The sequence below is a fragment of the Actinia tenebrosa genome, unplaced genomic scaffold (genome assembly GCF_029948245.1).
Source record: "Actinia tenebrosa isolate PJP-AT-01 unplaced genomic scaffold, QUT_ActTen_1.0 PGA_scaffold16__25_contigs__length_10494907, whole genome shotgun sequence".
NCBI lineage: Eukaryota > Metazoa > Cnidaria > Anthozoa > Actiniaria > Actiniidae > Actinia > Actinia tenebrosa.
In genome coordinates, this window is record NW_028292576.1 from 8,555,136 (window position 1) to 8,582,223 (window position 27,088).

General features: G+C 39.2%; 5 protein-coding genes across 5 annotated transcripts; 2 read left to right on the forward strand and 3 right to left on the reverse strand.

Annotated features, from left to right (window-relative positions):
• The first annotated feature begins 147 nt into the window (after window positions 1–147).
• On the forward strand, window positions 148–10,596 carry LOC148910722 (uncharacterized). The gene is made up of 2 exons (XM_089031073.1): window positions 148–211; window positions 5,825–10,596. Exons 1-2 carry the CDS (start codon window positions 148–150, stop codon window positions 10,594–10,596), a joined length of 4,836 nt encoding a protein of 1,611 aa, XP_088887199.1.
• A 439-nt stretch (window positions 10,597–11,035) lies between these two features.
• Window positions 11,036–13,317, reverse strand: LOC148910723 (uncharacterized). The gene is made up of 2 exons (XM_089031008.1): window positions 13,014–13,317; window positions 11,036–12,932 (listed from the first exon to the last, which is right to left on the reverse strand). The coding sequence occupies exons 1-2, from the start codon at window positions 13,151–13,153 to the stop codon at window positions 11,873–11,875; spliced, it is 1,200 nt and encodes a 399-aa protein (XP_088887134.1). The 5' UTR covers window positions 13,154–13,317; the 3' UTR covers window positions 11,036–11,872.
• Window positions 13,318–13,376: 59 nt separating this feature from the next.
• On the reverse strand, window positions 13,377–15,628 carry LOC148910724 (phospholipase A2-like). Its single transcript, XM_089031074.1, has 4 exons — window positions 15,478–15,628; window positions 14,710–14,870; window positions 14,350–14,462; window positions 13,377–13,393 (listed from the first exon to the last, which is right to left on the reverse strand). Exons 1-4 carry the CDS (start codon window positions 15,544–15,546, stop codon window positions 13,377–13,379), a joined length of 360 nt encoding a protein of 119 aa, XP_088887200.1. The 5' UTR covers window positions 15,547–15,628.
• Window positions 15,629–18,070: 2,442 nt separating this feature from the next.
• On the forward strand, window positions 18,071–20,002 carry LOC148910725 (neutral phospholipase A2 3-like). Its single transcript, XM_089031352.1, has 5 exons — window positions 18,071–18,226; window positions 18,397–18,415; window positions 18,972–19,110; window positions 19,276–19,388; window positions 19,811–20,002. The coding sequence occupies exons 1-5, from the start codon at window positions 18,140–18,142 to the stop codon at window positions 19,951–19,953; spliced, it is 501 nt and encodes a 166-aa protein (XP_088887478.1). The 5' UTR covers window positions 18,071–18,139; the 3' UTR covers window positions 19,954–20,002.
• Window positions 20,003–20,349: 347 nt separating this feature from the next.
• Window positions 20,350–22,503, reverse strand: LOC116289422 (acidic phospholipase A2 natratoxin). The gene is made up of 5 exons (XM_031696339.1): window positions 22,354–22,503; window positions 21,995–22,031; window positions 21,615–21,756; window positions 21,267–21,376; window positions 20,350–20,626 (listed from the first exon to the last, which is right to left on the reverse strand). The coding sequence occupies exons 1-5, from the start codon at window positions 22,429–22,431 to the stop codon at window positions 20,502–20,504; spliced, it is 492 nt and encodes a 163-aa protein (XP_031552199.1). The 5' UTR covers window positions 22,432–22,503; the 3' UTR covers window positions 20,350–20,501.
• Window positions 22,504–27,088: the final 4,585 nt, after the last annotated feature.

Below are 27,088 nucleotides of genomic sequence, written 5' to 3' on the forward strand. Positions count from 1 at the left end.
CTTCTTTTTCGCTGTCGGGGTCAACGTTCTCATTCTCGGTTGTTGCTTGCATAGGCGATTTCTGTGTTCTCTTAGCACATCCTCGTTACCACCAGGGACAGAGGGAATAAGTATATTAAGCCTTTGAGAATTGGCGCCATTTTCAGTATGTCTACTCGTACTGCTTGTACTGGTAGTTGCAGTAACAGAATGGATTGGCATTGGGCGTCTGGTAAAGGTGTAGATGTTCTTCCCATTTTTGATCGCGACGAATGAACGCAATTTATAAGCAAAGATATAGAATGTGCGGGAAACTAGATGACCGACAGAGTGTTGTTACCTGTTTGTGACCAAAAGGCGAATGAACGAATAATTACATCCACTGAAACAAATCTACCCCCTATCTATCACGGCGTATCACGTGACTTGTGATGACATATACGTTCATATAATGAAGTCTAATAATAAAAAAAGGAATAACTGTCTTATAAAAATGCTGAAGTTGTATCCAGGATTCATGTTAAGTAATATATCTATTATCTTAAAGCTATTTGCTCCATTTTATAAAGTTATGAAATTTTTTCTAAAGCCTAGATTCACGAAATATCATTGCAATAAACTTGATTAGCTTCTAGCTCTAAAACCATCGTACCATTATCTGCCGCCAACAGTGACAGCTCTAAGGAAAAGGGCGCGGTAATAAAGATCCGGCGTGCTTTTGTCCAATGGCATGTGGTTGATGGACGTGGAACTTTATTACGCTGGAATATGGCTGTTAGCCATTCAAAATGCTTGGATTTTGAGTAATTATCCCAATGATACACACCGTCTTTTTAATTATATAGTTCTGGAAAACAAAATGTCTTCTGCGATGTCAAAGCGTTATCATTGCTTTCATTGTAACGAAGATCTACATTACAGAGTATTTTGCCGTCACAAAGAAGAATTTTATGCTCCTTTAACAAATCAATGGCAATTACAGCGGAATGACGACGAAGACTCAAATGATAGTATTTTCACTCACGAGATTGACGGCCAGAACGACACTTCTTCTAATGACTACAGCGAGATAAACGTTTTGGACCAAACTGATCAAGACTCCTCTGATGTGCCAAATACAAACCAACCATCAAGTGACGAATTCTTACCAGCTACTTCACAAAAAGGTATTGATGTTATACGTTTATTTGATGATTAGATTATATAATCTTTAAATGTTAAAGTCAAACTGCATAGATAAAAGACTGAATCTTTAACAAGCGGCTGATTTGCACATGATCTAGCTCCCCTATTGGATTTACTACCAAGCATTAGTGTTATTGAAGCGAGATTAAGTTAGAGGTACAAATGATTCTTTTCTATTTCTATCTTAGCCTCGTTTTCACCGTTACTTTTAAGAAGGGTGCATTATTAAGTAATCGGCTTATGGTTGCCATTAAAACCTCAGTGTTCATTCAGAAAGGTTCATTCAAAGAGTTTATAAAATCATAGCTAGAGATAACTCATTTTAAACGCCAAAAAGAATTTACTATGTTCAAATGGATATTGCTGTACAGTTTCGTCTCCAAATCAATTCATGACTGTGGTCATCCTGAGATAGCATGGTATCCGGTAAAACATGTTTGTCAAGTTAGAGAAGTACAATTATAAGTAATTTATTTAATATGTCTCTTGGGTTTTTTATTTTCGATTTATCATTTTTCTTTCACGAATTATAAATTGTTGTTTTGCTGACTTAGAAATTTATATTTTATTTTCAATGGAAATCATTTATTTTCAGAGCAAAATTTGGGTCAAAATTATACATTTAGGGACCGGTCATTATTTAAGTTGGGGGGGGGGGGGAGGGGGGAGGGAGGAGAAATTGTCAGTGACGCAAAAAAATTTCAAGGCCCCCCCTTTGAAGGCATCCAAGTTTATCGAAAAACCCCCATGGATTGTAGTAAAAAATTTAAAAATTTTCCCTAAAAGTCATATTTAAATTTCAAGACCCCCCCTTTTTCACTAGCAAAAATTTCAGCCCCCTCCCCCCCCCCCCCCAAATTTCTCCTCCCCTCCCCCCCCCCCCCCAACTTAAATAATGACCGGTCCCTTAGCCCATGAGGTTTTTTTTACTGACTTTTTTTTTTTTTTTCTAGTATTATAATGGTTTCAGACTTTATCTTATACTATGTTGCAGTTATACAATGCCGAATGAATAAAATACATCGTATTTGCTTATGTTTAAAGGAGACGGAATAAATAACTTTGAGGAAGAAGATCAAGTGTTTTGGGATGACAAGTCGGACAGTGAATCTGACCATGAAGAGATAAGAGGAAATGAAAGAAGGAGATTGGTTGAAACTTGGGATATTGATATCGAAGACCTAGAAAGAGATTTTGAACGATCTAGTGCAGAAATAAGCGTTGCCGTCGAAGCAAGTTCCCGAGTGACCCTTATTAACTGGATTGCCTTGTTTGTGTGCTTTTGGTCTGAATACTTTTCTGTACCAGATCGAGGCATTGATATTCTCCTCGCCTTTTTTTAAAGCGATTTTTCAGGTTTTGTGTGAGCTTTCGCCAATCATTTTCCCAACCGCAGTATTGGTTTTCCCGAGCTCCTTCAAACTCTTGAAAAATTATCTTTCTTTTAAAGATAAGCATTCAAAGTATGTTGTTTGTCCGAAATGCGACACCCTATACCGTTTTCAAGACTGCATTACAACAAGATACGGGCGTGTCATTGCTAAACCATGTTCTCACATTGCTTTTCCGAATCACCGTCAATTGTTTCGCCGCACACCTTGTGGAGCGGAATTGCTTAAGGAAATTCGTTTGAAAAATGGACAGACGAAATTGTACCCACATAAAGTTTATTGTTATAAAAGCATCAGAGAGACTCTAACTCACTTTATTAAGCGACCAGACTTTGTACAAAAATGTGAGATTTGGAGAAATCGGAATGTACCGGACGATATTTTAGTTGATATTTACGATGGCCAAGTGTGGAAAGATTGGCAATATTTTAACGGCACTCCTTTCCTTGCCCAACCTAATAATTATGCTTTTATGCTGAATGTTGACTGGTTTCAGCCTTTTAAGCACAGTGTCTATAGCGTTGGAGTCATATATATGGTCCTCCTAAATCTTCCGAGAAAAGAAAGGTACAAAGAGGAAAACGTAATAATAGTTGGGGTAATACCTGGTCCACACGAGCCCAAATTGAATATCAATACGTACTTACAACCACTTGTAGCCGAATTGAACTTATTGTGGCACGAAGGCATCCAAGTTCGGCCTCATGGGAGTAGAACAGCAAGATGTTTTCGAGCTGCCCTCCTTTGTATTGCTTGTGACATTCCTGCACTAAGAAAAGTTTGTGGTTTCTTAGGATGTACTGCTCACCGAGGGTGCTCAAAGTGCACAAGATTTTTTCCCGGAGATTTTAGTAGCATGGATTTTTCAGGTTTCGAAGATGACGATACACCAAGGACAAATGAAGAGCATCGAAGAGAGGCTCAGAAAATACTCAATGCAACAACCGCTGATGAACGAAACCAAATTGAAACTTCCACTGGAACAAGATATTCTGAACTCTTACAGTTGCCTTACTTCGATTGTACTCGTTAATGAAAAATGTATGGCTAAACGCTGAAACGCCAATTATTTCTAAAGAAAATTTGAATAAAATCCAGGAAAAGGTAGATGACGTCAAAGCACCATCATTTATTGGGCGTCTCCCGAAAAAGATATCAACATCGTTTGGAGGATTTACTGCTGATCAGTGGAAAACATGGACTCTCTTGTATTCTGTATTCTGCATTTGGAATATCGTTCCAACAGATGATTTGGAGCTGTGGAGGTTATTCGTATTGTCCTGCTTTCACCTTTGCTCTCCACTTATTACAACTGAAGAGCTACAAGAAGGACATGATTACCTAGTGGAATTTTGTAAATCGTTTGAAAAAAGATATGGAAAGGAACGTGTTACGCCAAACATGCATCTACACCTGCATCTCAAACAATGTATTTTAGATTACGGGCCTGTATATTCATTTTGGCTTTTCAGCTTCGAACGTTTCAATGGGATTTTAGGAGCGTTTCGAACTAACAATAGATCTGTTGAAATACAAATCATGAGAAAATTTCTCCAAAAGCATGAACTAAGAGATATCCCTTTACCAGAAAGATTTCGAGAAACTTTCCAACCAGTATTTCAACTTCTTCAGGAGGCACAACAAGTAGGAACACTTGGCGAAAGCATCCCATCAATACCATCAACACTTAATCTTTCAGTTGGTCAAGTACTACGTTGCTTAGAGTGGAGCAATATGAATGCATACTCATGTTTTTCACCTCGATCCATTGATGTTCTTGATGATGACTATACAGAATATCTCTTTAAAGCTTATGAAACAATTTTACCTCAACACTCGGTCATTGAATGTGTTACCGATAGGTTTGAGAGAATTAGTACCATTGGATATTCGGGGACAAAGCTAGGGTCCTCTGACTCTAGACTGGAACGTTCTTCCTTCATTCTTGCAAGTTGGTGTGGCCAATATAGTGGCAGTATTGAGACCGATTCATTTGACTTGCGCCCCGGTGTTGTCGATTTCTTTCTTAAACAAACCATTATAATTGATGGCAAGCAGGAATCATTGTGTATGGCAAAGGTTCGATGGTATCAGCGACATCCAGAAAGACACAGGATTGGCAGACCACATGAAATTTGGTGCAGAAACTTGTTTGAAATGGAAGGGCCCTCTACATTCATTCCCATACAAAGGATACACAGCCAGTTTGTTGCTGCTTACGATGTTATTGACAAAGAAAGAGTATTAATTGTTTGTCCTTTACAACGTAAATTGTACGGATGATGGAGATGACAGTAAAGTATCATCCAGGAAAAATATTCAAAGCTACCAAAAATAAACTGTTTGAACTGTGCATCAGTACTAGATAGTCAAATTGAAAATTGAATGAATTGTTTGATGAGTTTAAAATTAGATGAATTAAAATAATTATGAATGAAATTGCATATATTGCCAATAAAAAAGATGAATTCATATGTTTAGACTAAACAAAAATGATGCTTCAAATAATATTACAGATGTTAGCGGTTTGAAATGCAGCTGAGGTTAATGGGTTAATGAGTTTTCTTATTGTTACTGGAAAAAACGCATGTACGACTTACGCATATTATAAATACATCGTCCGCGTTTTTTCCTGTGTGTATCAACGCATATAACCTCACTTTCATGACATCAAAGCAAAACAATGATTGAATTAATGTGGTCGCAACATTGATGTCATGCGTTAGGAGAAAAAATTGACACATATGACTGAGATGAACCTGCATGCACTCCCCCCTCGTAAGTCGTAAAAACAAGCCAACATCCATTATAATTCAGTTGAAAAATTATTGATTTGTTTTGAAAAGTTTTGATTGCAATAAATTGAAACGGAAACCTCACATCGGATATACTCAGTTTGGGGTATTGTATTTGCTCCCCAGGTAAATATGGGGCAAAGCCTAGTGCAAAGTTGATTTCATATGTGCCCTTCATTTGACAATAGGGCAAATATAGGGCAAAAACGGTTATCATATATCCCCACTGGGTAAATGCGTCTAAACTAAGGGCAAATATATAACATATTTACCCATGTGTTCAGATGTATGGCAAAGCAATGGCAAATTTATTAGAAATTTACCCCGACCTTTGCCTGCATAGGCAAATGTATGGGCAAATATAGAGCACCATATTTGCCCAACATTTGCCAAGCGGACATATGATGACCAAATCCATTATTTCGTCGAGTGGAACGTTATTGCTTGAAAGATTCGGCGAACCTTATGTCATAGCCACGGCCTACATTGATCTTGTAACTGAGGGACCCCCGCTGAGGGCGTCTGATAGAGAAGGCCTGCAAGTTTTCGCCGATAAGTTAAAGGACTGTGAATTAACTCTACGTGCCGTTGGATATTATGACGACTTGAACAATGCTGACAACTTGAAGAAAATAGCAGAACGTTTCCCTGTCCACCTAAAGGCTAGGTGGCTCGAGAAGGCTAGAGTGATACGAAGCGGAGGAGGAAAACCCAGCATAGACCATATGTCCGAATTTTTGTCTGAGAGAGCAAAGGCCGCAAATGATCCTGTTTTCGGACAGATTATGGACTCAAAGGACACGTCCAGGGACAGAATGCGACCCCGAAGTAAACCGTTTCAGAACACGCCAAGGCCGCCAAGAGCTACCACCCTAGCGACACACCAAGCAGAAACGCCGAAAGTGACGGCAACAACAAAGGATTCACAATTAGCTTCGAGGGCCGCATATACTTTAAACGACCAGGTAAAGTGTGGTCTTTGTGCCCAAGCACATCTTCTCACAAGCTGCGATGAATTTAAGAAGAAGACGCAAGGTGAAAGAATGAAGTTTGTTCGAGACAAAGGGTTATGTGACAACTGCCTTAAGCGAGGACATAGAGCAAAGAATTGCTATCAGAAAAAACAGTGTGAAGTGGATTCCTGTGAGGGAAAACATCACACGTTGCTGCATCCACCGAACAGCTCTAACCTTAATCAACAGCCGAGCCAGGATTCAAGTAACAATACGAACAGTGCTAAAAATTATAATGTCGTCAAGGCTGATAGCGTAAACAGCGTCGATGTTCTTGCCAAGGAGAAAAGAGTATGTCTTCCAATCGTGCCCGTAAAGGTTCGTGGAAAGAAAGGTCAGAGATCTGTTGTCACCTACGCTCTTTTGGACCAAGGATCCGACACGACATTGTGCGAGAAACGCCTAATAGAACAGCTGGGAATCGAAGGCGCCGAACGAACATTCTCGTTGACAACTATCGAAAAGGCAAACGTTCAGCGAAAGGGATTAACCGCGAGTTTGGAAGTTACAGCTCTTGACTCAGACAATGTCGTCGAGATACCGACCGTATGGACAGTCAAAAAATTGCACATCACTACAGAAGGTGCACCCAGAGATGAAGACATTCGTAGGTGGCCACATCTAGCAGAAATACAAATACCTGAAATAGACACTGATGAAGTTACTTTACTCATCGGCAATGATACGCCTGAAGCCTTTTGGGCGTTAGAAGAGAAACGAGGACAACGGAAGGAACCGTATGCGGTCAAGACACTCCTTGGATGGACCATCGTAGGACCGATGACTGAGTCTACGCATCAACAAAGCTTGAACGCACACTACATAACTTCCCACGGTGATGAGCTTAAGGCTCAAGTTGAAAGATTCTGGAGGACCGATTTCGGAGATGCAGTACTAAGTTCCGAAGAATGCATGTCAGCAGAAGATAAAAGAGCGTTGTCTATCATGCAGGAAAGCACGGTTTTATCTGAGGGTCACTACCAAATGGCCCTGCCGTGGAGAAACAGCAGTTATTGTACATTGAACAATCGACCGATGGCTGAGTTTAGACTTGCAACATTAAAACAAAGATTCCTGAACGATCCTGGACTTTATGAGAAATACAAAGAAGTTATAGATGACCATCTGACTAAGGGCTATGCCCGTCGCCTTCCCAACGAGAATTTTGACCAGAAGAGAGTGTGGTACCTACCCCACCATGCTGTGATTACCCCCAAGAAGCTACGCGTGGTATTCGACTGCGCCGCCAAATGGAAAGGCATGTCATTAAATGACCAACTATTGCAAGGACCTGATCAAACGAACAATCTCGTAGGCGTCCTTACTAGATTTCGCGAAGAGCCCATAGCACTAGCAGCAGATATCGAAGCTATGTTTTTGCAAGTCAAGGTTGAGCCCAAGGACTGTGACATGCTTAGATTCCTTTGGTGGCCTGATGGAGATCTTAGTCAACAGCCAGCAAATTTTCAAATGCTAGTCCACATTTTCGGTGCAACGTCTTCGCCAAGTTGTGCGAATTTTGCACTCAGAAAAACAGCTGACGACAATCAAACCGAATTTGATGATGAGATTGTGAACATCGTGCATAGGAACTTCTATGTGGATGATATGCTGAAGTCGACAAGTACTGTTGAAGGCGCTATACGAACTGCATCTGAAGTGACTGAAATGCTACGACGAGGAGGATTTCGTCTCACAAAGTGGATGAGCAATAGTAAAGAAGTCCTCAAGTCGATACCTGAATCTGAAAGAGCTAAGGCTGTAAAGGAACTAGACTTTGAACGATTTCCGACGGAAAGAGCCTTAGGAGTTGAATGGGATGTCGAGAAAGATTGCATCGGATTTAAGACACAGGTAAAGGAAAGGTCTCTTACAAGACGTGGGATGTTATCCATAACGAGTTCTGTGTATGATCCATTGGGTATCGCTGCTCCATTCGTCCTGTTAGCCAAGCTAATCTTGCAAGAACTTTGTAGACAGCAACTAAAATGGGATGACCCAATCCCTGAACATAACCTCGTTGAGTGGAAGAGATGGCTAGAAGACCTACCAAGACTGTCAAATATGAAGCTACCGAGATGCTTGAAGTCACCTGACCTTGGAGACATCGTCACCTATGAATTGCACCATTTCGCAGATGCTTCCCAGTCAGCTTATGGCACCGTATCGTACCTGCGGATGGTTGACATTAATGGGGAAGTACATTGTTCGTTCCTGAACGGGAAGTCAAGGCTCGCTCCTGTAAAACCAGTGACCATTCCTCGCTTAGAACTATCGGCGGCCGTTGTAGCAGTCAAAGTTGATAAGATGTTAACAGCCGAGCTAGATCTGCCGCTGACTGAGTCGACGTTCTGGACTGACTCTACAACAGTGCTTCAATACATCAACAACTTCTCAAGACGATTCAACATCTTCGTGGCACATCGGATTGCTATCATTCACGAATTTTCTACCCCCAAGCAGTGGAGATATGTGAATACCAAAGACAATCCTGCGGATGATGCGTCCAGAGGTTTGACCGCGGAGAAAATTACAGGAGACGAAGGAAGGCGATGGTTGTGCGGCCCTGAGTTTTTATGGAAAGGCCAAGATTCGTGGCCAGCACCAGTTCTCAAGATATCTGAGGTACCAAGTGACGACCCAGAAGTGAAGAGAGAGAGACAGGTCTATATGGCACAGCAAAGGGACTCAAAGAACTTCCTGCAACGAATGTACGAGCATTACTCTGATTGGTATCGCTTAAAGGTGGCCATTGCCTGGATGCTGAGATTCAGAAACTACTTCGTAAACAAGTTAAGAAGTTCAAAGCATGATATTGAAGTTAAGCCTGCTACAAGAGGAAGAATAACTGTGAAAGAGATTCGAGAAGCAGAAGTTGCAATTATCAAGGATGTACAAGGCCAAGGCTTCACAAGGGAAGTGAATATCTTGAGCAAACAGATTGAGAAGTCGAAAGTCAAAGTTTCCACAAGAGAGAAACCCCTACCAAAGGCAAGTTGCATTTTCAAGCTAGCCCCCGTGCTTAAAGGAGGAGTTTTATTAGTTGGAGGCCGCTTAGAGAACGCCCCAATTTCTGATGCAGCCAAACATCCACCAATTCTACCGAAGAACCACCCTGTCTGCGAGCTTGTTATTAGACATTATCACCAACTGTACGGCCACGCTGGAAGAGAACACCTACTGGCCCTTGTAAGACAGCGATATTGGATAGTAAGCGCAAGATCCCTAATTAGACGTGTGCTGACGACATGCTTTGACTGCCGAAGACGTAAGGCCCCGCCTATATCCCAACAGATGGCAAACTTGCCAGTTGACAGGCTCACCCCTGACGAACCACCATTTTCATTTGTTGGAACAGACTTCTTTGGTCCATTCTTAGTGAAAAGAGGTCGGAGCACAGAGAAACGGTATGGATGCATTTTCACTTGTTTAACATCACGAGCCGTACATCTAGAGGTTGCTCATAGCTTGGAAGCAGATTCCTTCATCAATGCGTTGCAGCGGTTCATGAATCGCAGAGGAAGACCCATCGAAATCAGAAGCGACAATGGCACTAACTATAAGGGTGGTGAGAGAGAGCTACGCAAATCTTTACAAGAATGGAATGTTCAGAAGATCGAGAGTTTCCTAAAACAGAGAGAAATCGTCTGGAAGTTTAATCCCCCAGGAGCCAGCAGCATGGGTGGAATATGGGAGAGAATCATAAGATCTGTAAGGTCCATTTTAAGGGCCCTGTTGAGGGAGCAAGTTACTACAGACGAAGTCCTGTTGACTTTAATGACGCAAGTGGAGGCCATTCTTAACAGTAGGCCGTTGACAACTTGCAGTGATGATCCCAAGGACGACTCCCCTTTAATGCCTAACCATATCCTGTTACTGCGTCCAGGAGCGAGTATGCCTCTAGGTGTATTCACGGCTTCTGATAACTATGGCAGACGTCGATGGAGACAGTGTCAATATCTAGCCAATCTGTTCTGGCGCCGTTGGCTCAAAGAGTACCTACCAACTTTACAATTGAGGCAGAAATGGATCTCCCCACAAAGGAACCTAGCGAAAGGTGATGTTGTTTTGGTGGTGGACGAGACCGTTAAACGGGGCCAGTGGCCTCTGGCATGTGTACTAGAAGTTTACAAGGCAAGGGAGGGACTTGTACGCTCCGCAAGAGTCAAGACGTCTAAGACAGAGTTGGTCCGTCCCATTCACAAATTGTGCTTGCTGGAAGGAGTTGATTAAAGCCTCAAGAATCAAGGAAGCACTGTTAGCGAATTACACAAGAACATTGTTGAGTTAATTGATAATTGTGCTATGAAACCAAATTAATTTGTTATTGTCGTCAGGACAATGATTTAAGAAATGATCCATAAGAAATGCCTCATTTGGGGCCAGTAATGTAGACGACAACTATTTGATTTCCTAATTAGCGTAGGTTATTAATATTCATAAGTTGAAATTATGGGATGTAAGCGGGGACAGGCAGCAAGACGATCGTAATACGTACACCATATGTGAACCTCGTAATTATAAATCTGTCTATTGTGAATGAAATAACTGAAGAACATCAAGATTATCGAGAATTAAAACGCTGATATAATCGACGAGCGTTTTGCGTTGTGTACCCATTACTGAATTAGATGTCCCCACTGAACGAAAGAAGATGTCCGCTACACAAAGAGAGAAATAAGGAGAAGAAATTTCTGATTTTGCATTTCAAATTGATAATGCTTTCCTCAGATGAAAATGTAAGTTTGAGGTCCCCTATGATTTCTATGAAATCAATCCAGAGTTTTTCAAGATCATTACATTTGTCATAAAATGGAAGAAGTGTAGAAAAGTTAATATGCTGAAATAAAATAAGTTTTTCAGGGCCAGTTAGATCTCTATATTCTAATTTTTTAGTATCTTTGTTGATTTTCCATGAAAATGATATTCCAATGTTGTTTAGAAAGGTTTCATAGCCTGTCATGTGCTTGTACTTATCCCTTTGAAATCCATTTGGAAATTTTTTTAGCTTGTCAACTGCATCCTGCCTTCTGAGTTCTCTAATCAGTAGCTCAATTAAATTATCTGATATTCTTAGAATAAATGTAAGTTATCAATAATTACATGATCAATAGGAATAAAAGGGAAGAGAGGAACAGCTTTACAATTAAATTTTTTAGACTTGGCATGATTAGATATTTCATCAAGGGATCTTGCTCCTTGCTTTGAATCACTAATTGACCATGTTTTAGTAGTATCATGCCTTTCCATTCTTGGGCACTTGCACCATATGCATATGCATGATCTTGGTTTGCCTTTCCCAACCCACAAACTAAAGCTAAAAATTTCCAATCCCCACCCAGAAAATATTCTATGTTATATGTTATATTATTGACAGTAATTTCTTTTAATTTAGACATTTCATTCGTAAGATCAGAAAGGGATATTCTTAAGTTATCATAATCTTCTTGTATTTTTATGACTGCTAGTATATAATTACCTTTCTCTCCCATAGCAATATCTTTTTCGTTTAAAATTGTATAAGTAATGTTTTCATTTTTAAAGTCCTTCCAACATTAGTCCCATCACCACTGATTTTGACCTGTATGGTATTTCCTTCCAGCAGTTCTCCCTGTTTCTGTAGCCTTTGTATTTGCTCTTCTAAACTCTTAGCAAATTCAATCTGAATACCTTCAGCATCACCAGGGGTTGGCCTCACTTCCCATTGACCATTTAATGCTTGCATCCTCTTTACCATTTTATATTGACATGAAATTTCCTTGGATTTTTGAGCAAGTTCATTCCATGCTTCATTGGAAAGATTGAATTTGTCTTTGATATATAACCAGGTATTCAGTTCATTGATGTCATCACTAGTCAATTCTTTTGTTGGGGCGTTAGTAAAATCTATATCTTGTTCGTTAGCTAGCTCAAAAGTCTCAAACATTCCGGTATCAGGATTAAAAACTTCAACTTTCGTAGCCATAAAATTATAAAGGCCAAGAAAGGATAGTGTTGTCTTGCATTGTTCTTTCAAACTAGATCTTATTCTTGTCCTTTGCTGTGGGGAGTATTCATTAAAAGTTTTATTTTTTTCTGGACCTCTCACTTTGTTTTGTTTTCTGGCAACTTTTAGCGCTATTGCTCTGAATTGTTTCTTATAATAGTTCCTTTGTTTTTCTGTTCTTTTTAAGGCGTCCGTGAGTTTTTCTTCGTGTAGTTTTTTAACCTTTTCTTGGACTAATGATTCTTCAAGTTTTCTTTTTGTTTTCCTTAATTCTCTATTTTCCTCTTTAAGTTTTCCAACATCTAACTCGTTGTAATATATTTTGAACCGATAGGTCTTTCCATTTTTCCACGAGTCTAAAATTTTCTTTGCCAACCTGCCACCGCCTTTTAACCGTGCTGCTTTAACTTTTGCTTGTAAATTGTAAATTTGAGTTTTGATCGCACTGATAATTCTGTTGTTGACGGTGATCCCTTTAAGACCCGATTCGTCCAGAACCTTTTCAACAATAGTCTTCAATGCCGACTCATAGCTTTCTCCACCATCGCGTTGTATTTTTTTCGACAATGTATAAATCAGAAAGCTGAAATTGTAAAATTAGGAAACATAATTAAAACTATAGTATTCCCGCGCATTTCCAGAAATCAATTCCAACGCTACTTACTTATTGATTTCGTGGAAAAAATGAGGAAATTCTGCTCCTTTCGAACCTCCTTCGGAAGATTGCTCTCCAAGTGCTTCGACAGTAGGGGCAGCGAAGAGAATCAGTACGAGAGAGGCAAGAAGTATAACATTCGAATTCATTTTGACCGCGTAAAATCCTTACGAATGTGGGTCTGTTTTACATCAAAATGCGGGTTTTTCCATATACTAATCAATTCAGCTGCTACCTTTTTGATTTGTTGATTTTGGAGCTATTTATAGGGGTTTTTGTGCACGTACGTGTGCTGAAATATGAGGAAAGCCATACGAACATTGACCTCACCGATGATCAAAAATTCCAAATTGACCGGGGGTAAAAAATAATCTACGAGATCCAGAAAACTAAAAACATTGAAAGGAGATGTTATTCTATCGTTTTCCGTTGCTGACCTTTTTCATATTGTTAGAAGAGATGAATATATACAACAAAATGTACAAAAAAATGTCAAAATTGCGTGTTTGAACCGTGATTTAGGAGGGGGCGTGAGCGTCAGTTTCCTTTGTTGACCTTATTGTTAAGCGTAAGTTTCATATGATGGCTGGCCCTATTTCCCTCTTTCCCCTCCCCTCTTCCCTCTTTCCCGCGTCCCTCCCCCCCTCCCCCCCCAAACGCCCCTCTCCCCGCGGCCGGGGCGAGGCCCCGCCCTGACGCCCCCCCCGCTTCCTCGCCCTCTCCCCCCTTCCCCTCTCCAAACTCCCGGGAAACAGAGGCCCCTCCCCTCCTCCAAACTCCCCCCGCGGGACCCACCCCCGCCCCCCCCTCCCCCCCCCCACCCTGCCCGCGTTCCCCTTGCCCCCTCACCCGCGCCCCCAAACTCCCCTGTTCCGGGGCCCCTTCCCCCTTCCGCTTCCCGTCCCCTCCCTGCCCTCGTTCCCTCTGCCCGCTCTTTCCCCTTCCTCTTCCCGCTTCCTGCCCTCTTTCCCCTCCACCCTCTTCCCGTTCATCTTCCTCTTTCCTCTTTCCCTCTTTCTCCCCCCTCTCCCCTCCCAACTTCCCTCTTTCCCTCTTTCCCTCTTCCCTCTTCCCTCTTTCCCTCTTCCCTCTTCCCTCTTCCTCTTCCCTCTTCCCTCTTCCCTCTTTCCCTCTTTCCCCCTCTCCCCCTCTCCCAAACTTCCCCTCTTTCCCTCTTTCCCTCTTTCCCTCTTTCCCTCTTTCCCTCTTCCCCTCTTCCCCTCTTTTTCCTGCCAGCAAGCTATCCTACCGAGTCCATTCGTAGTTTTGAGAGAGAGAGAGAGAGAGGAGGGGGAGGGGGAGGGGGGAGGGGATAGAACAAAAGAGAGAGAGAGATAGTACTTACTGCATCCAGTACATTCAGTTGTCTTGTATGGGAAGGTGTACGCAGCAACACCGAAAGGACAAACGCCAGACGCCTTCACTCTATCGTAACAACGATCATGTGCTTGACAGCACCTACAATTAAAAATAACAAGTTAATAATGAATATGGCCATTAATTATACTTCCTGGATGCAACTTCCGCAGTGTAAACGTATTATTGCAATCACCTTTCTCTGAAATAATATACATGTAATTATAGATTAAATTGTAAAGTACAGAAGACATTATCTGTTATAATATGAATGAAAGGCTTTTGTCGGTTAATTGGAACCACAATTTTGAAGGTCATTCATTCACTCTCTCTCTCTCTCGTTCGTTACCTGTCCACATCGTCCACAGGATTCCCATGGCCGTCAAATCCACAATAGCAACCATATCCATTGTAATCAAAAGGGTTTCTTCCTGTACCACACAAAATCATCAAACCAAAGTCTGCAAGTCCTCGTTCAGGAGATACAAGCTTCCCTTCATCTTCGCTCTCCTATACGACATAGAGAAAATCTTTGATTTTATTTTTTCGTGAGAGAGGCTAAAAGGTCTTTTCATAGACACTAGGGTGACCCTCGCGCTATAGGGACAAGTCTTTTGCGGGTTTCTTTTACCAGTAAACATAATATAACCCTAGGAGTTTGATCACCCTAACTTCAAGTTTGATCTGTGCATTACCTGTGCCCTGACTTTGATCAGCTCAGAGCTTGTTTCAGGGTTCTATCTGTGAGTTAGCCGTGCCCTGACATAGATCAGCCCAGAGGTTGTTCCAGGGTTCTATCTGTGAGTTAGCCATGCCCTGACTTATATCAGCCCAGAGGTTGTTTCAGGGTTCTATCTGTGAGTTAGCCGTGCCCTGACTTATATCAGCCAAGAGGTTTTTTCAGGGGTATCCATATAATTTTAGCGCTTGCAGATTTAAAGCAGTTCCCATTTCCAATTTCCGAGTATATTAGTTTGTTAAACCAACTGACCCGTCTCAATCTCACTTACTTAACACATCTTATGAAAAAAATAAATAAAGCATAGTCTTAATTCCTCTTTTTAAATATTGCAAATAAAACTTAACATTCGTACAAGAAGCAGATTGTAACACGTACCTTGAGCTTAGGTTTAGCATGTGAAACAGCAGTTAGAAACAAGAAACACAATGCAAATCTGTACAGCATCTTCTCTCATCCAGTGTCACCTGCTCTAGTCAAATTCTACTGCAAGCGTCAGCTTTATTTTCTCTTTTTATTATCCAAGAAGCAACTCAAAGCAAACAGACATCTGCCTAAGGCAGCGCTGAATATTTATTTAAAGTGTGCAAGTTATCAAATACTTTCATAGTAACTGTCAAGCGGCGAAAAAAATAAAATAAAAATAAAAATAATGATTAATGTGTTTGTCGAGTTTTCATATTACACCGTTCCGTATCTTTTCCACGACAAGTTTACACTATAACGCTAACATTGCGAACTACTTGAACTACTTGAGCAAAGCCAATACATATATTATTTGATTTCTCCTAAAATAAAAGCTACCTTATGTAAAATCCTTGGAAGTGGAAGGAAAAAAATTTAATGAGAAAGAATCTTTGAAAGGAATTTCAATTTTATTGATGTTTATTTATTCATTTTTTCGTTTCTCTCATCTCCCTGTCTCTTATTCCCATCTTTCAATTCAATCCCATTATCCTTATATTCTTCCTTTTAACTTTCCCAGTTCTATTTTCAAATTTCCAATATTCAGGAGTTTTATTTTCCTAATCCTTCACATTTCTATCTTTTCACCTTCATTCTTTTCCTTTGTTCTTCTATTATCTATTTTCGGGATAGTTCCCTAGCTAATGCGTTTGTTTGTTTGTTTTCTATTATATTCGGCGCGAGATAAACACCGATAAATCAATCCAAAAAGGTTTGTTTGTTTTAACTTCAACGTTAAAAGCAAAACAAAATGCCTGTGTGAAACCGAAGCTGAATTTTTAAAAGTGGTTTTATTTTCGCAATATTATTTTAGGTAAACACATTATATTACTGTACTTAAGTAACAGACGCTATGTTTAGAAGAAATACCACTGAGGTAACCCAGTGTAGAAACATTTTTACAGTGTTACAGATTTAGCTACAGGAGGCGTATGGTTTTGATAAGTTATTTTCAATAACTCGTCTAACATTATAAAGCAACTGCAGCCACTGCGCGCTGGACATAAAAAAAGTTAAGCCTATAAAAAAGGACCACTTTACTCAAACCTTTTTAAAATCGTGCTTATATTTTCACCAAGAGTCTTTCGTTTACTCTGCACGTACAGATATAGAGAAACTCGCTGGAGTGAAAACAAATCAATATAAAGCTTAAAAGAATTAAGCGCATAATATTCCTTGAGGCTCAGGTCAAACGTCGAACTTTACATGAGCCGAACCTAATTGAAACAATAGATAACAAGGTGGTCTTCCTTGATGTGATTAGGTTCGGCTCATGAGAAGTCCGACGTTTGACCTAGGCCTAACAAAGATGTATCGAACATTTCAATTCAGCTCATTTCAAAATTTTGGTTATTTTTCGGAAACATTTGAACATTTTCGGCTTCCCTTGCGGCAAAGACACAACTATCTCCATAGTGGTCTTGAGAGGTTGAACATCATCAACGAACTTTTCTTTAGTTTATTCAGCTGTGAAAATCTCAAACATTAACTACTCAAATGTGCTCACATCAAGAGGTGTTGACGTCAGTCCTACACGTGTGGTATTCCCAGTAAATGGAGGGAAAATACTCTATGTGAAACCTGAATAAACAAATAGCAAAAAGGTTCTCGTGCAACCGTTTGGTAAATAAAAGAAATGTTAGAAGTCTATAACGAGGCTACCCTGAATGTGTGAACATTTCTATCTTACCATAAAAAATAATAATAATTAATAATAATAATGTATTGAATTTGTATAGCGCAAATCTCAATTGGGGTATTTTCATTTGCGCAGTAACATAAATGTAAAAAATATATAAAAACTAAATCTATACTAATAGCAAAATATTTAAAAAAGTCATTTGATAAAAACATCGATCAGTTCGCTGTGCAGAAAATTGTTCAAGGCTGGGTTTAGATTACATTTTTCACGTGCATTATTTTTTAAGTTTAAACTTTTTATCGCGAATAAAATTATTGGTATTTTTGTTCATAGTTTTTTATCGGAAGGCCGTGAATGAAAACCATCTCTTAAAATACATACAAAGTCGTTGGATGTTGTGTGTAATGTAATTTTTCAGATATACAGTATTCCATTTTTGTGTTATTGCTCGCTCGCTGATTTTCATTTATTTATTATTATTATTATTATTTTAATTGAGTCATTTGTTTTGACTTGCGGTGCCGCATTAAATAGTTTGTGTTAAACTCAAATATCCATAATTTCAGTTACATTTACACTAATACTACAATAAAACGTGCATGTCCTGCTTAAATTATATAACAAATTCGTTTAACCTTGTTTGAATATGCACAGGTACAACAGCTTAGGGTCATCGACCAACGACACAAGAAACCACCAAAAAGAATGCATTCAATTCAACGCATGAAATCTCACTCTTTGTAAAATGCCCTTAAAAATCATCACATTTTTGACAAGGTTTAATCTATATGAGTTAGCGACTGTACATAGATAATAAATAAGTACTACGAGCAGTTTATTCATCTGTTCAAACGGAATCAGTAAAATTTGTATAAAACTAAGTGAACATCGGAGAAAATCAGTGGAGATCGCCCAGCGGTTGAATTATCGACAATGAATAGAGCTATAATCATTGCTCCTGTTCTTCTAGCTATCTTCTTATCTGGTTTTTGTTCTGGTTTTCCCGGCCAAAATGGACAGGTGGGGATAGATTAATAATCGTGAAGATAGACAAATAATTGTTTAAAAATTATTTTTATTTAACTGTGAAAATGCAATTCTATTTGAAAAAGGAAATTACGATCTCCCTGGACTGGTCCTAATATTATTTATAATGATAATTTATTTATTTATATATATATATTTTGCAGACTGCACAGCATGAAAAAGGTATTTTTAAAATTATTTTTCTTTGATGGAACCCTGAAATGTGTAGATTGTTTGACGAAACGAGTTAATGAACACTGAAATGGCTTCCCATGTTACGAAGAGATTCGTTACATTACATCAGTCTTGAAATGGCTTCCCGTTACTATTTCATGGTTTCATTTGGTGTTAACAGTCAAAGGTTGCCAACATAGGCAAAGATACGTACGTACTGATCGGATTTTCAGCGAAGTTAATTGAAAAGTTTAGCATTTGTACGTGTACGGTTTTCAGTGCATTCAAATAGCTTCCGTACTGAACTGAATGGTTTCACTCCCCCTACCCCTCTTATATTGTTTGTTTTCCATTTTTATTTACACCCATTAAAAAACAACAACACACACTCTAAAAACAAAAACTTATTTCAAATGGTTTTTGAAATAAGTGTTTGCCAGTTGCAGAATCGTAGCGAGTTCAAAGATAATAAAAAAAATATATACACTAAATAGTGATAGGTGTGACACAAGACTACTTGGATATCACAGATTGAAGTACTAAATGAAACATCTTTGTCAACAAGTCACCAGGACAAAGCGCAACTTATGGCAGTTTGGTCTGATGATTCATTGTGAAACAAACCGTTGGGCCTCAGACTATCTCGGCTATGGATGTTGGTGCGGACCGGGAGGCAAAGGAACCCCAATCGATGAGACGGACAAGTAAGTAATACGACCCTGTAATCCAACCGCCTAAAGCATCCGACCACCTCTGTAAATCGACTACAGAACTTAATTCTGCAAACCGACATTGGTGGTGACCCACATTTAAACCTGTAACTCGACCACCTGTGTTTATCGACCTTTCTTACAATTTATTTTAACTAGGTGTTGTAAGGAACATGATAAGTGTTATTACGATGTCCATCGGTCCGGTAAATGTAGTTACATGGGAGCAGCTTACACAACTATCTACACCAGGAAAGGATGTTCAGACTGTGGTAATGATAACAGGATAAGTCTTGGGGTGACTCAAAACTCATGACTCAATTTATGAGAAGTATAATATGAATAGCTTAACGAAACGCCCGCCATGTTGAATGGTTGATCTAACAAGAGAAGCTAATGCTTTGCTATTGTCATTTCATGAGGTGGTCACCTTGCATGGGTCTCGTGTCCCGTTAAGTTCGTGACTTTCCTTTATGGGTAACTTTTAGTTTTTCTATTCAACACATTGTAATATTAGTTTCCCAATAGAGCTGTTAAAAAAATCATCATGGCGGCTATGACGTCATATATCCACTCCAAAATGTGGCCTACTCGACTGTTGGCTCAACCCAATAACAACTATCGAGTGAATATGCACTAGAGATCGATTACAAACACTTCAAACTCCATTGACTTGTGTATCGTTTTTCCCCAGATAAACAGCAAAACAATGCCTGCGAACAGGCTGTATGTGAGTGTGACAGCGTCGCTGTCAAGTGCTTCGCCAAAGCAAAGTTCAACGACGCCAATAAACGTTATTCACAATCAAAATGTGTAGATCAAGCGATAGCAGATTGAGAAATGTGACATGATCATATCGAATAAAGAAAAATATTTTTCGTAATCAGTTCGTGTTGAAAATGATTTGACTCAAGAGGTTTGTTCATGTGGCCCTTCCTTCATACATGGCGGGGGAAATAAGCGATGTCATAGAAGGAGATTTCTGTTGTGTGACTGCTGTCTACGCCTTTTAGTTTTCTAACTATTCTAACTTTTAGTTTTCAAAGTATTGTGATGTATTTATGTAATAGTGTAGGCTAAACTATTTGTAGTTGTATTTTTGTAACTCTGTATTCCCCTTAAAAAAATTAAGAAATAAAAAACATTAAAAAACAAATCACTGCCAAGTTTTTGGTCCAATAGAAAATCGAGGATTCTCGAATCTCATAAGATAGACAGCGAGATATCTGGAAGTATTTTGCTATTTTGTTTATTTTCTTCAATACACCAACATACATATATCGGCATAAGAACTAACAAAGCAAATCCAGTCGTTTGCTATCCATTATTATTATTCATGTGTTTTCGTATCACGTGGACTAAATGACGTCATAGTCACGTGCACATCACGCGCACTTGTCTTGAGGGTAGTCATCGTATTGTTGATCCCATTTGCTGTTTTTGAAGCATTTGGCTGCTCTGCTGTCACACTCGCACAAGGCTTGTTCACAGGCGGTGTTCTTAGAAGCGTCTGAGAAAACGATAGCAGAATTTTATTTATTAATGGTTCGGATCAGGCAACGGTATAAAGGCGTTGGTAGGCACGCCTTGTATTGTATTGCAGTGCTTTACCAATTACACGCGCGGAATTGTACCAGTTTGCCGTTGCCACGAAATAGAGTTTTGGTGGATGCTAAAACGTCAATCAAAGTGTTACCATGACTTTGTCACAAAGCCCAAAATATTCAAGGGCACGGGCCTATGGAATTGACACTTTGTAATGAAAGAATGTAAATCTTATTGCAAGTTTGATTAAATGGATATGAAAATATCTGGCAAAAACGGGAAGAAATATATTGATGTAACTATGGCAATGCAGCTCGAGTTGGATAAGAATTGTTACACGGTACAACGCTACACGATTTTGATCCCTTCCCCATCCCCCCCGCACACGACTTGATAAATCAAATCCTCTTTAGTCAAGAATTATAGATATACTCCTTGCATGTGAAGCCAAAGCAGCTCAATTTGGAGGACAAAACAAAAACATTTCAAACTCCTCAGAGAATTGGAAACCTTTTGTTACGTCCTCCAAATTGAGTAACATTCTTACGAGCTGCAAGGGGAAGCAAGACAAGAATGAGGAGCTAGAGACGGGCTGGCTGTCTTACCACATTCACTGCAGTTCTTGTGCCAGTACGAGTCCAGGTATATCTGGTAAGGCCAGGTACAAACAGTAGCTGCTGCCCTGTCGTAACACTCATCGTGGTCAAAGCAACACCTGACAACAAGAGATAAAAGGCAGTGGGATTCAAACGAATGGAAGTAAAATTGAATGATATAGGTACATTCATTCTAAAAATTAATTTTCAGCTATTAGGAAAGTTTTTATTTCTGAGATATATCATTTGTAGCTTAACTGAGGGACATAGTAACGGTAACTAAGGGGAGCTCGTGTAGGAACCATTTTTGAGAGAGAGAGAGAAAGACACAGAGAGAGAGAGACGAAAGAAACTTACTGGTCGAGAGCGTCCACAGGGGTGCCCTTTCCACCTTTCCCACAGAAGCACCCATACAGGTTGTAATCCTGCCAGTCCCTTCCAGTCTCACACTTGATCATCTGGTAAAACTCGTACAGGGATCTCCTGGCTCTGGTGTGTACTACAGATAAAAAACTTTATTAGTATCAGTGTTACTCCATTGACAACCTGTGTTATTGTGCTGGCCGAGAGGAACTAGAAAACTCTCGTGGTAGACAGCCGTGTGGGGACACAATATTCCTACGCATGCACGGGCTACACTCCAGCAACACTGGAATACCAGTCCAGTAAAATTGTAAAGAGGTACAAGAATTAAAGAATATAATAATATAAAATATTATGACTACATTGAGAAATACCTTGAGTCTTCAAAGTCTTGGACAACGACTTCTTTTTCTAGAGTTATACAAGCATTAAGAGAAAAGTTTTAGTTTTTCCTCAAGTGAACAACATCGTCAGATTGATCATTGATTGCATCGAGATATGTTGGAGTGCAGCTTTAAATATATCCATATTGTTGGGCGCACGCTTCCAATCTCAGGGCCCGTGCAAGCTCCAACGAGCTACTATTCCGAAGTAATCGAGGTTCATTGATATACAATATCGTGTCTCTGAGCGCGAAAAGATGTTTTGAAAATCATTTCACATATATGAAATACTGAACTTTATTAGTTCAAAAAAAAAAAACAACTACAATATTAGAAAAAGGATGTCTTACCAGTTTTGCCAAATCAAAAGAAGTACAGGCAACACAAGCCACGACTACCAAGAGTACCAGAAGTTTCAGGGCTCCCATTTTGATGGTAGTAAGGTGCGATGGTCTTCTTGAGAGTCAAATGCAGAGGTCTTCAAATTGTGCCGAATCATGGCAAGGTTTCGTTATTTATAGCCGAGGAATGCGCGAATTCCAGGCAGAAAAATTAGCGTGTTTCTCATCAGAACACGACACACCTCAGTTCACAACTGCTAGAGTCCCATGTTCTTTTTTTAATTTACTGTTTGCTATGCTAATGGAGTTATGAAGAAGTTATCGGGTAAATTGTAGTAAATAAATAAGTATTTTAGAGTAATGGATATCAAGAGTGTACAAGGCTAATTGCTATGCAGAGCGTGGGAAAGAAGCAGGAGAAGGGAGGAAGCAAGCAAGCAAGCAAGGAAGCAAGGAAGCAAGGAAGCAAGGAAGCAAGGAAGCAAGGAAGCAAGGAAGCAAGGAAGCAAGGAAGCAAGGAAGCAAGGAAGCAAGGAAGCAAGGAAGCGAGGAAGCAAGGAGGGGAAAAATTGAGATAAAGCAAGAAGACTATATGAAGAAAGGAAGCTCAGCTATTACATACAACGTGGAAAAGTAAAAAGGAGGAAATAGTAAACAAACAGAAGAAGAAAGAAGGGGAAAATAGTTCACATATTGAGAAATAATAGCCGGTTCACAAGCCGTGTAAACAGGAAGCAACCAACGTCATAATGACCCTTCAAAAAACATCTCTTAAAACAAAACATATTTGTCTTGAAGCACAAACTCCATAAATTCCCGCGAACAATACTGTGAAATGTTTGTAGATGATATCTAAACGTATGTGAACACCACTATATTTCTTAACCTGGTAATTCTTGCCATCCAAATATTATGACAGATACCTCTAATGGATAATCATCTTTGTTTTCAATAACTTACTCGTTTTAACTTCCCATCCAGAATTTGAATTTTCCCACGGTTTTCCAGTTAACTCACTTAAATTTACCCATAAACGTCATGGTCAATTTTTATGCCTCTTTCTCTCTTCTTTCTACTAAATTACAGTACTGTTACTTTTTTACGATAATTTCATGATTTTTCTGAAATTTCTATTTTCAATTCGGGATAAATAGCACAAATTTTGTGAAGTGGTTCATTCGGTTAGCATTAATAATAACGGGGTTCTTATATAGCGCATTTTACATGGTTTCAATGCGCTTCACAATCATGACCAGTGGAGGACTTTACTGGCTGCGTATTTAGGCGCTAGTAGCAGCCGTGCAGCTTACATGCTATTTACTTACAGTTAGTAGCATAAAATGGCAGCCATTTTGAAACAAAGCAATGCCATCATTTTAGATTCTAACAATAGCCCTTATATCAATGACTAAGAAACAAGCGACCAGGTTGGCACAAAAAAAATGGATGGTATATAATGTTTGTCTAACGTGAGTCAATAATAAAGCGGATACCAGTAACCCTTGCCCTTACTACTCCAACTCCCTCTACTCCTCTGATTCTAAATCCCCAACACTGGTTGTTTCAAAGGATGCAAGTAATGATAAATCTGAAGGAATTTTCGATACATGATTATTTTCCAATTAATCGAAACACAGCTTATTTGTGTTGATTGAAGAGGTCGACCGAAGAATGCCATTTCGAAGAAGAACGACCGCATTAAATATGAATTTTAAAAATATTTACAACAAGGACAATGGTAAAGAAATAATTTATCATTTGTCACTAGCTTGGAAAAAAAATTCAGAAAAAGACAAAAGTAGTCGTTTTAAATTTTTCATTTATTGTCAATAAACTAGTAGGATTTTTTGTCAGGTAACTTTACTCGTGACCTCAAAAAAAAGAACCAGTTCAAATCACGCTGGTTATCAATTGGTTAAGCACACCGACAAAAAGAGGACCATTTTTCTCTTTCTTTATTTGTAGATTGATCGACGGAGAAGATAGACGTCGCAAGTAAAATGGCAGTTAATCGAGAACTTCTTCTACTGGTTTTTATCATGACTGTGTTTGTCGCAGTCTTTAGTCAACCGTTTGAAAACAAGCTAAAAGTAAAGATAGATTTCTAGTCGAATGATTGTTCAATGGAGAAAAATAATGTTCAATACTGTGGCTATTTTTACGCTGAGCTTGGCGGGGACAAAGCCTCAAACATAAATCCCAGGCGCTTGCTCGCGGCCTCGAAGAACATCTATCATAAATTACGGAATTTAATCTAGGGTTATTAGAGACTAATACTGGTTTGTTTTAGGAGGAAAGCACGACAGCGTAGAAGTGTCTTACAGTACAAGACCATGCTGGAATGTGCCCACTAAGAGAAGTGGATGGCCTGTATGAGGGATATTGGGTGTTGGTGTGCCTTTCATGGCAAGGGAAAACCAGTAGATGATACTGACAGGGTATAAGATGTTATCAGGATATTATTAATATATTATTCACTCTGATCATCATCACTCATCAAACCAATACTGACACCAATATCCTCATCATCATGATAAGTACATGATATTATGATAGTGAATAATACGTTAATAATATCCTGATAATATCCTCATCATCATGATAAGTACATGGATATTATCAGGATATTATTAACGTATTATTCACTATCATACTATCATCGCCACTACCACCCACCGCTGCCACCAACATCTTCATCATGATAAGTACAGGATATATCTGGATATCATTAACATATTAATAACTGTTATTAACATCACCATCACTGACCAACCACCACCATCATATATGATGATATTATCAACATATATTGTCAACATTATCATTCAGTACGACTATCGTCATCATTGCCATCATCACAAGTTTTCCACACCACACCCAATACTGAAGTCTTTTTGTATTCGTATTCAGATGTTGCAAAGCTCACGATGAATGCTACTCGAAGATCAAGGAGAGTAAGCTGTGTGAATGGCACACGACTACTCGGTGTCTGTATTACCTTGAATATAAGGAAACCCAAGCAATGTATGGAGTGTTGGTAAGGATAGACCAGACTACTGTGTTGCTGTTTGGCATGGACGTCACGCATGTGCTTCTCAGACGAGAGTAGCATGACCAAACCTCGAGTTTAGTGAACCGAGCTGCCTTTGCTATGGAAGTAACTCGAGCGGTCTATGGTCAATACGTACAATGTGAAGGTTAAGTTATTTTTTCAAACCGAAACCATGACGACTAAAAATAGTTCATTTTAAAGAAATAAATTCGATTCGTCTATTTTGGAAGATAACTCCGAGCGTCTTGCCAGTCTACGTGTGTCAGCTCTGAGCGTCTGCCATATTGGATTGCGGAGATGCTGACAATTATAGCCTGAGGATGAGACTAGGCTAATGAACAGTTTTTTGCACTCTGCATCCGCCATTTTAGAGGTATTCTCCAATATGGCCGGTATTTTCTTTGTATTAAAATTGGATACGGAACCAATAGAATACTTAAAACTGTTGCAAGTAAGTCTAAACAAATTAGACTACAAGTGACGTCACAGTCGCCATTTGGAGAAAAATGAAACTCCTTGTCATCCAACAGGGACTACACTTTAGATCGCGTTTTTGTTTATTTCTCCTACAAAAACTTGGACTGCCATCCCATTCTTTCATTTTCCATTGCCATGCCCTGATTTCATATTTTCATTTCTACTCTCAGCTCCTGCAGATGAATCTGCAAGCGAAAGAGGAAGCGAACTGTAGGTTGAGCTGTGTAACAAATGTGATGTCCAAGCGTCAAAATGTTCTACAAAACGCCTCGTTCAAAACAGGAAATTCGTTCAGTAGACAGATCAAAGTGTTAGAAAAAAAAAGAAAAGAAAAATAACAAGGACTTGAATATTATAATCTAGAATAGATCCTTCTCTTGCTCCCGTCCCCCCCCCCCTTCCCTAAAACTGATCACTCGTACACACTTCTCGTCATTTAAGAGCAAAATCATTTCCAAATTGAATGAAAGTCAATTGTAATGTAGGAATGCGCAATTTGATCAATACCAAACATTTATAGTCTCAGGATTTTTAATGTGTGAATAGGTGACTTATAAACGAGGGGGCGGCTACCCTTTTGCAAATGAGTCTGTGTATTCAAAAAAACTGGTGTATGTGCTTACTCTTTGGTCACAGCTTTGATTCAAACTATGCTCAAATCAAAGACACCTACAGACATGGAGTCGCTAATATGGTAAAGTATATGGATGATAAATGAATCGAAATAAAACAAAAAGACCAGACATGGAGTTCGCTAATATGTCAAAGTATATGGATGATAAATGAAATCGAAATAAAGTAAAAAGAACAGACATGGAGTCACTTATAGGTGCAGGTATAGATTAAGGGATGATAAATGAATCGAACTAAAATAAAATATCATGGAATTTAATGCACAAGTGTATACATATTTATTTTGATAGTCTATACGTGAAACATTCCGACATATCCAACAAATAAGGCTCTTGATACAAACTGCAGTTTGAGGATGTCAAAGGAGGGTAACTGCCTGTTTAAGACTCTAAGTACATAATAGGTATCAAGCAGATGAAAAAATGTAAAACGAATCTATCTGATCACAATCCTTGACTTGTCTAAAGTGTAGCCTCGGTAACAACTTATTGATAAGGTTGATAGGTATATGAATATTCTTTATAGTCTAGATGACAAGGCAATGCGGTAAGTTTTCAATTTAAATTTTAAAATTCACTGCTA

Excerpts from the sequence above, each read along its gene's own strand:
- LOC148910722 (XM_089031073.1), top strand. The coding sequence starts at position 148 with ATGTCTACTCGTACTGCTTGTACTGGTAGTTGCAGTAACAGAATGGAT. Across the intron at positions 212-5,824 it reads GGATTGGCATTGGGCGTCTG|CCACGGCCTACATTGATCTT; the intron begins GTAAAGGTGTAG and ends CTTATGTCATAG.
- LOC148910723 (XM_089031008.1), bottom strand. The coding sequence starts at position 13,153 with ATGAATTCGAATGTTATACTTCTTGCCTCTCTCGTACTGATTCTCTTC. Across the intron at positions 12,933-13,013 it reads TTTTTCCACGAAATCAATAA|CTTTCTGATTTATACATTGT; the intron begins GTAAGTAGCGTT and ends TTACAATTTCAG.
- LOC148910724 (XM_089031074.1), bottom strand. The coding sequence starts at position 15,546 with ATGCTGTACAGATTTGCATTGTGTTTCTTGTTTCTAACTGCTGTTTCA. Across the intron at positions 14,871-15,477 it reads ATGCTAAACCTAAGCTCAAG|GAGAGCGAAGATGAAGGGAA; the intron begins GTACGTGTTACA and ends TATGTCGTATAG. Across the intron at positions 14,463-14,709 it reads CCTGTGGACGATGTGGACAG|GTGCTGTCAAGCACATGATC; the intron begins GTAACGAACGAG and ends TTTTAATTGTAG.
- LOC148910725 (XM_089031352.1), top strand. The coding sequence starts at position 18,140 with ATGAATAGAGCTATAATCATTGCTCCTGTTCTTCTAGCTATCTTCTTA. Across the intron at positions 19,111-19,275 it reads CCAATCGATGAGACGGACAA|GTGTTGTAAGGAACATGATA; the intron begins GTAAGTAATACG and ends TATTTTAACTAG. Across the intron at positions 19,389-19,810 it reads GAAAGGATGTTCAGACTGTG|ATAAACAGCAAAACAATGCC; the intron begins GTAATGATAACA and ends GTTTTTCCCCAG.
- LOC116289422 (XM_031696339.1), bottom strand. The coding sequence starts at position 22,431 with ATGGGAGCCCTGAAACTTCTGGTACTCTTGGTAGTCGTGGCTTGTGTT. Across the intron at positions 22,032-22,353 it reads CTTTTGATTTGGCAAAACTG|AAAAAGAAGTCGTTGTCCAA; the intron begins GTAAGACATCCT and ends GTATAACTCTAG. Across the intron at positions 20,627-21,266 it reads CAAGAACTGCAGTGAATGTG|ACGCTTCTAAGAACACCGCC; the intron begins GTAAGACAGCCA and ends TCGTTTTCTCAG.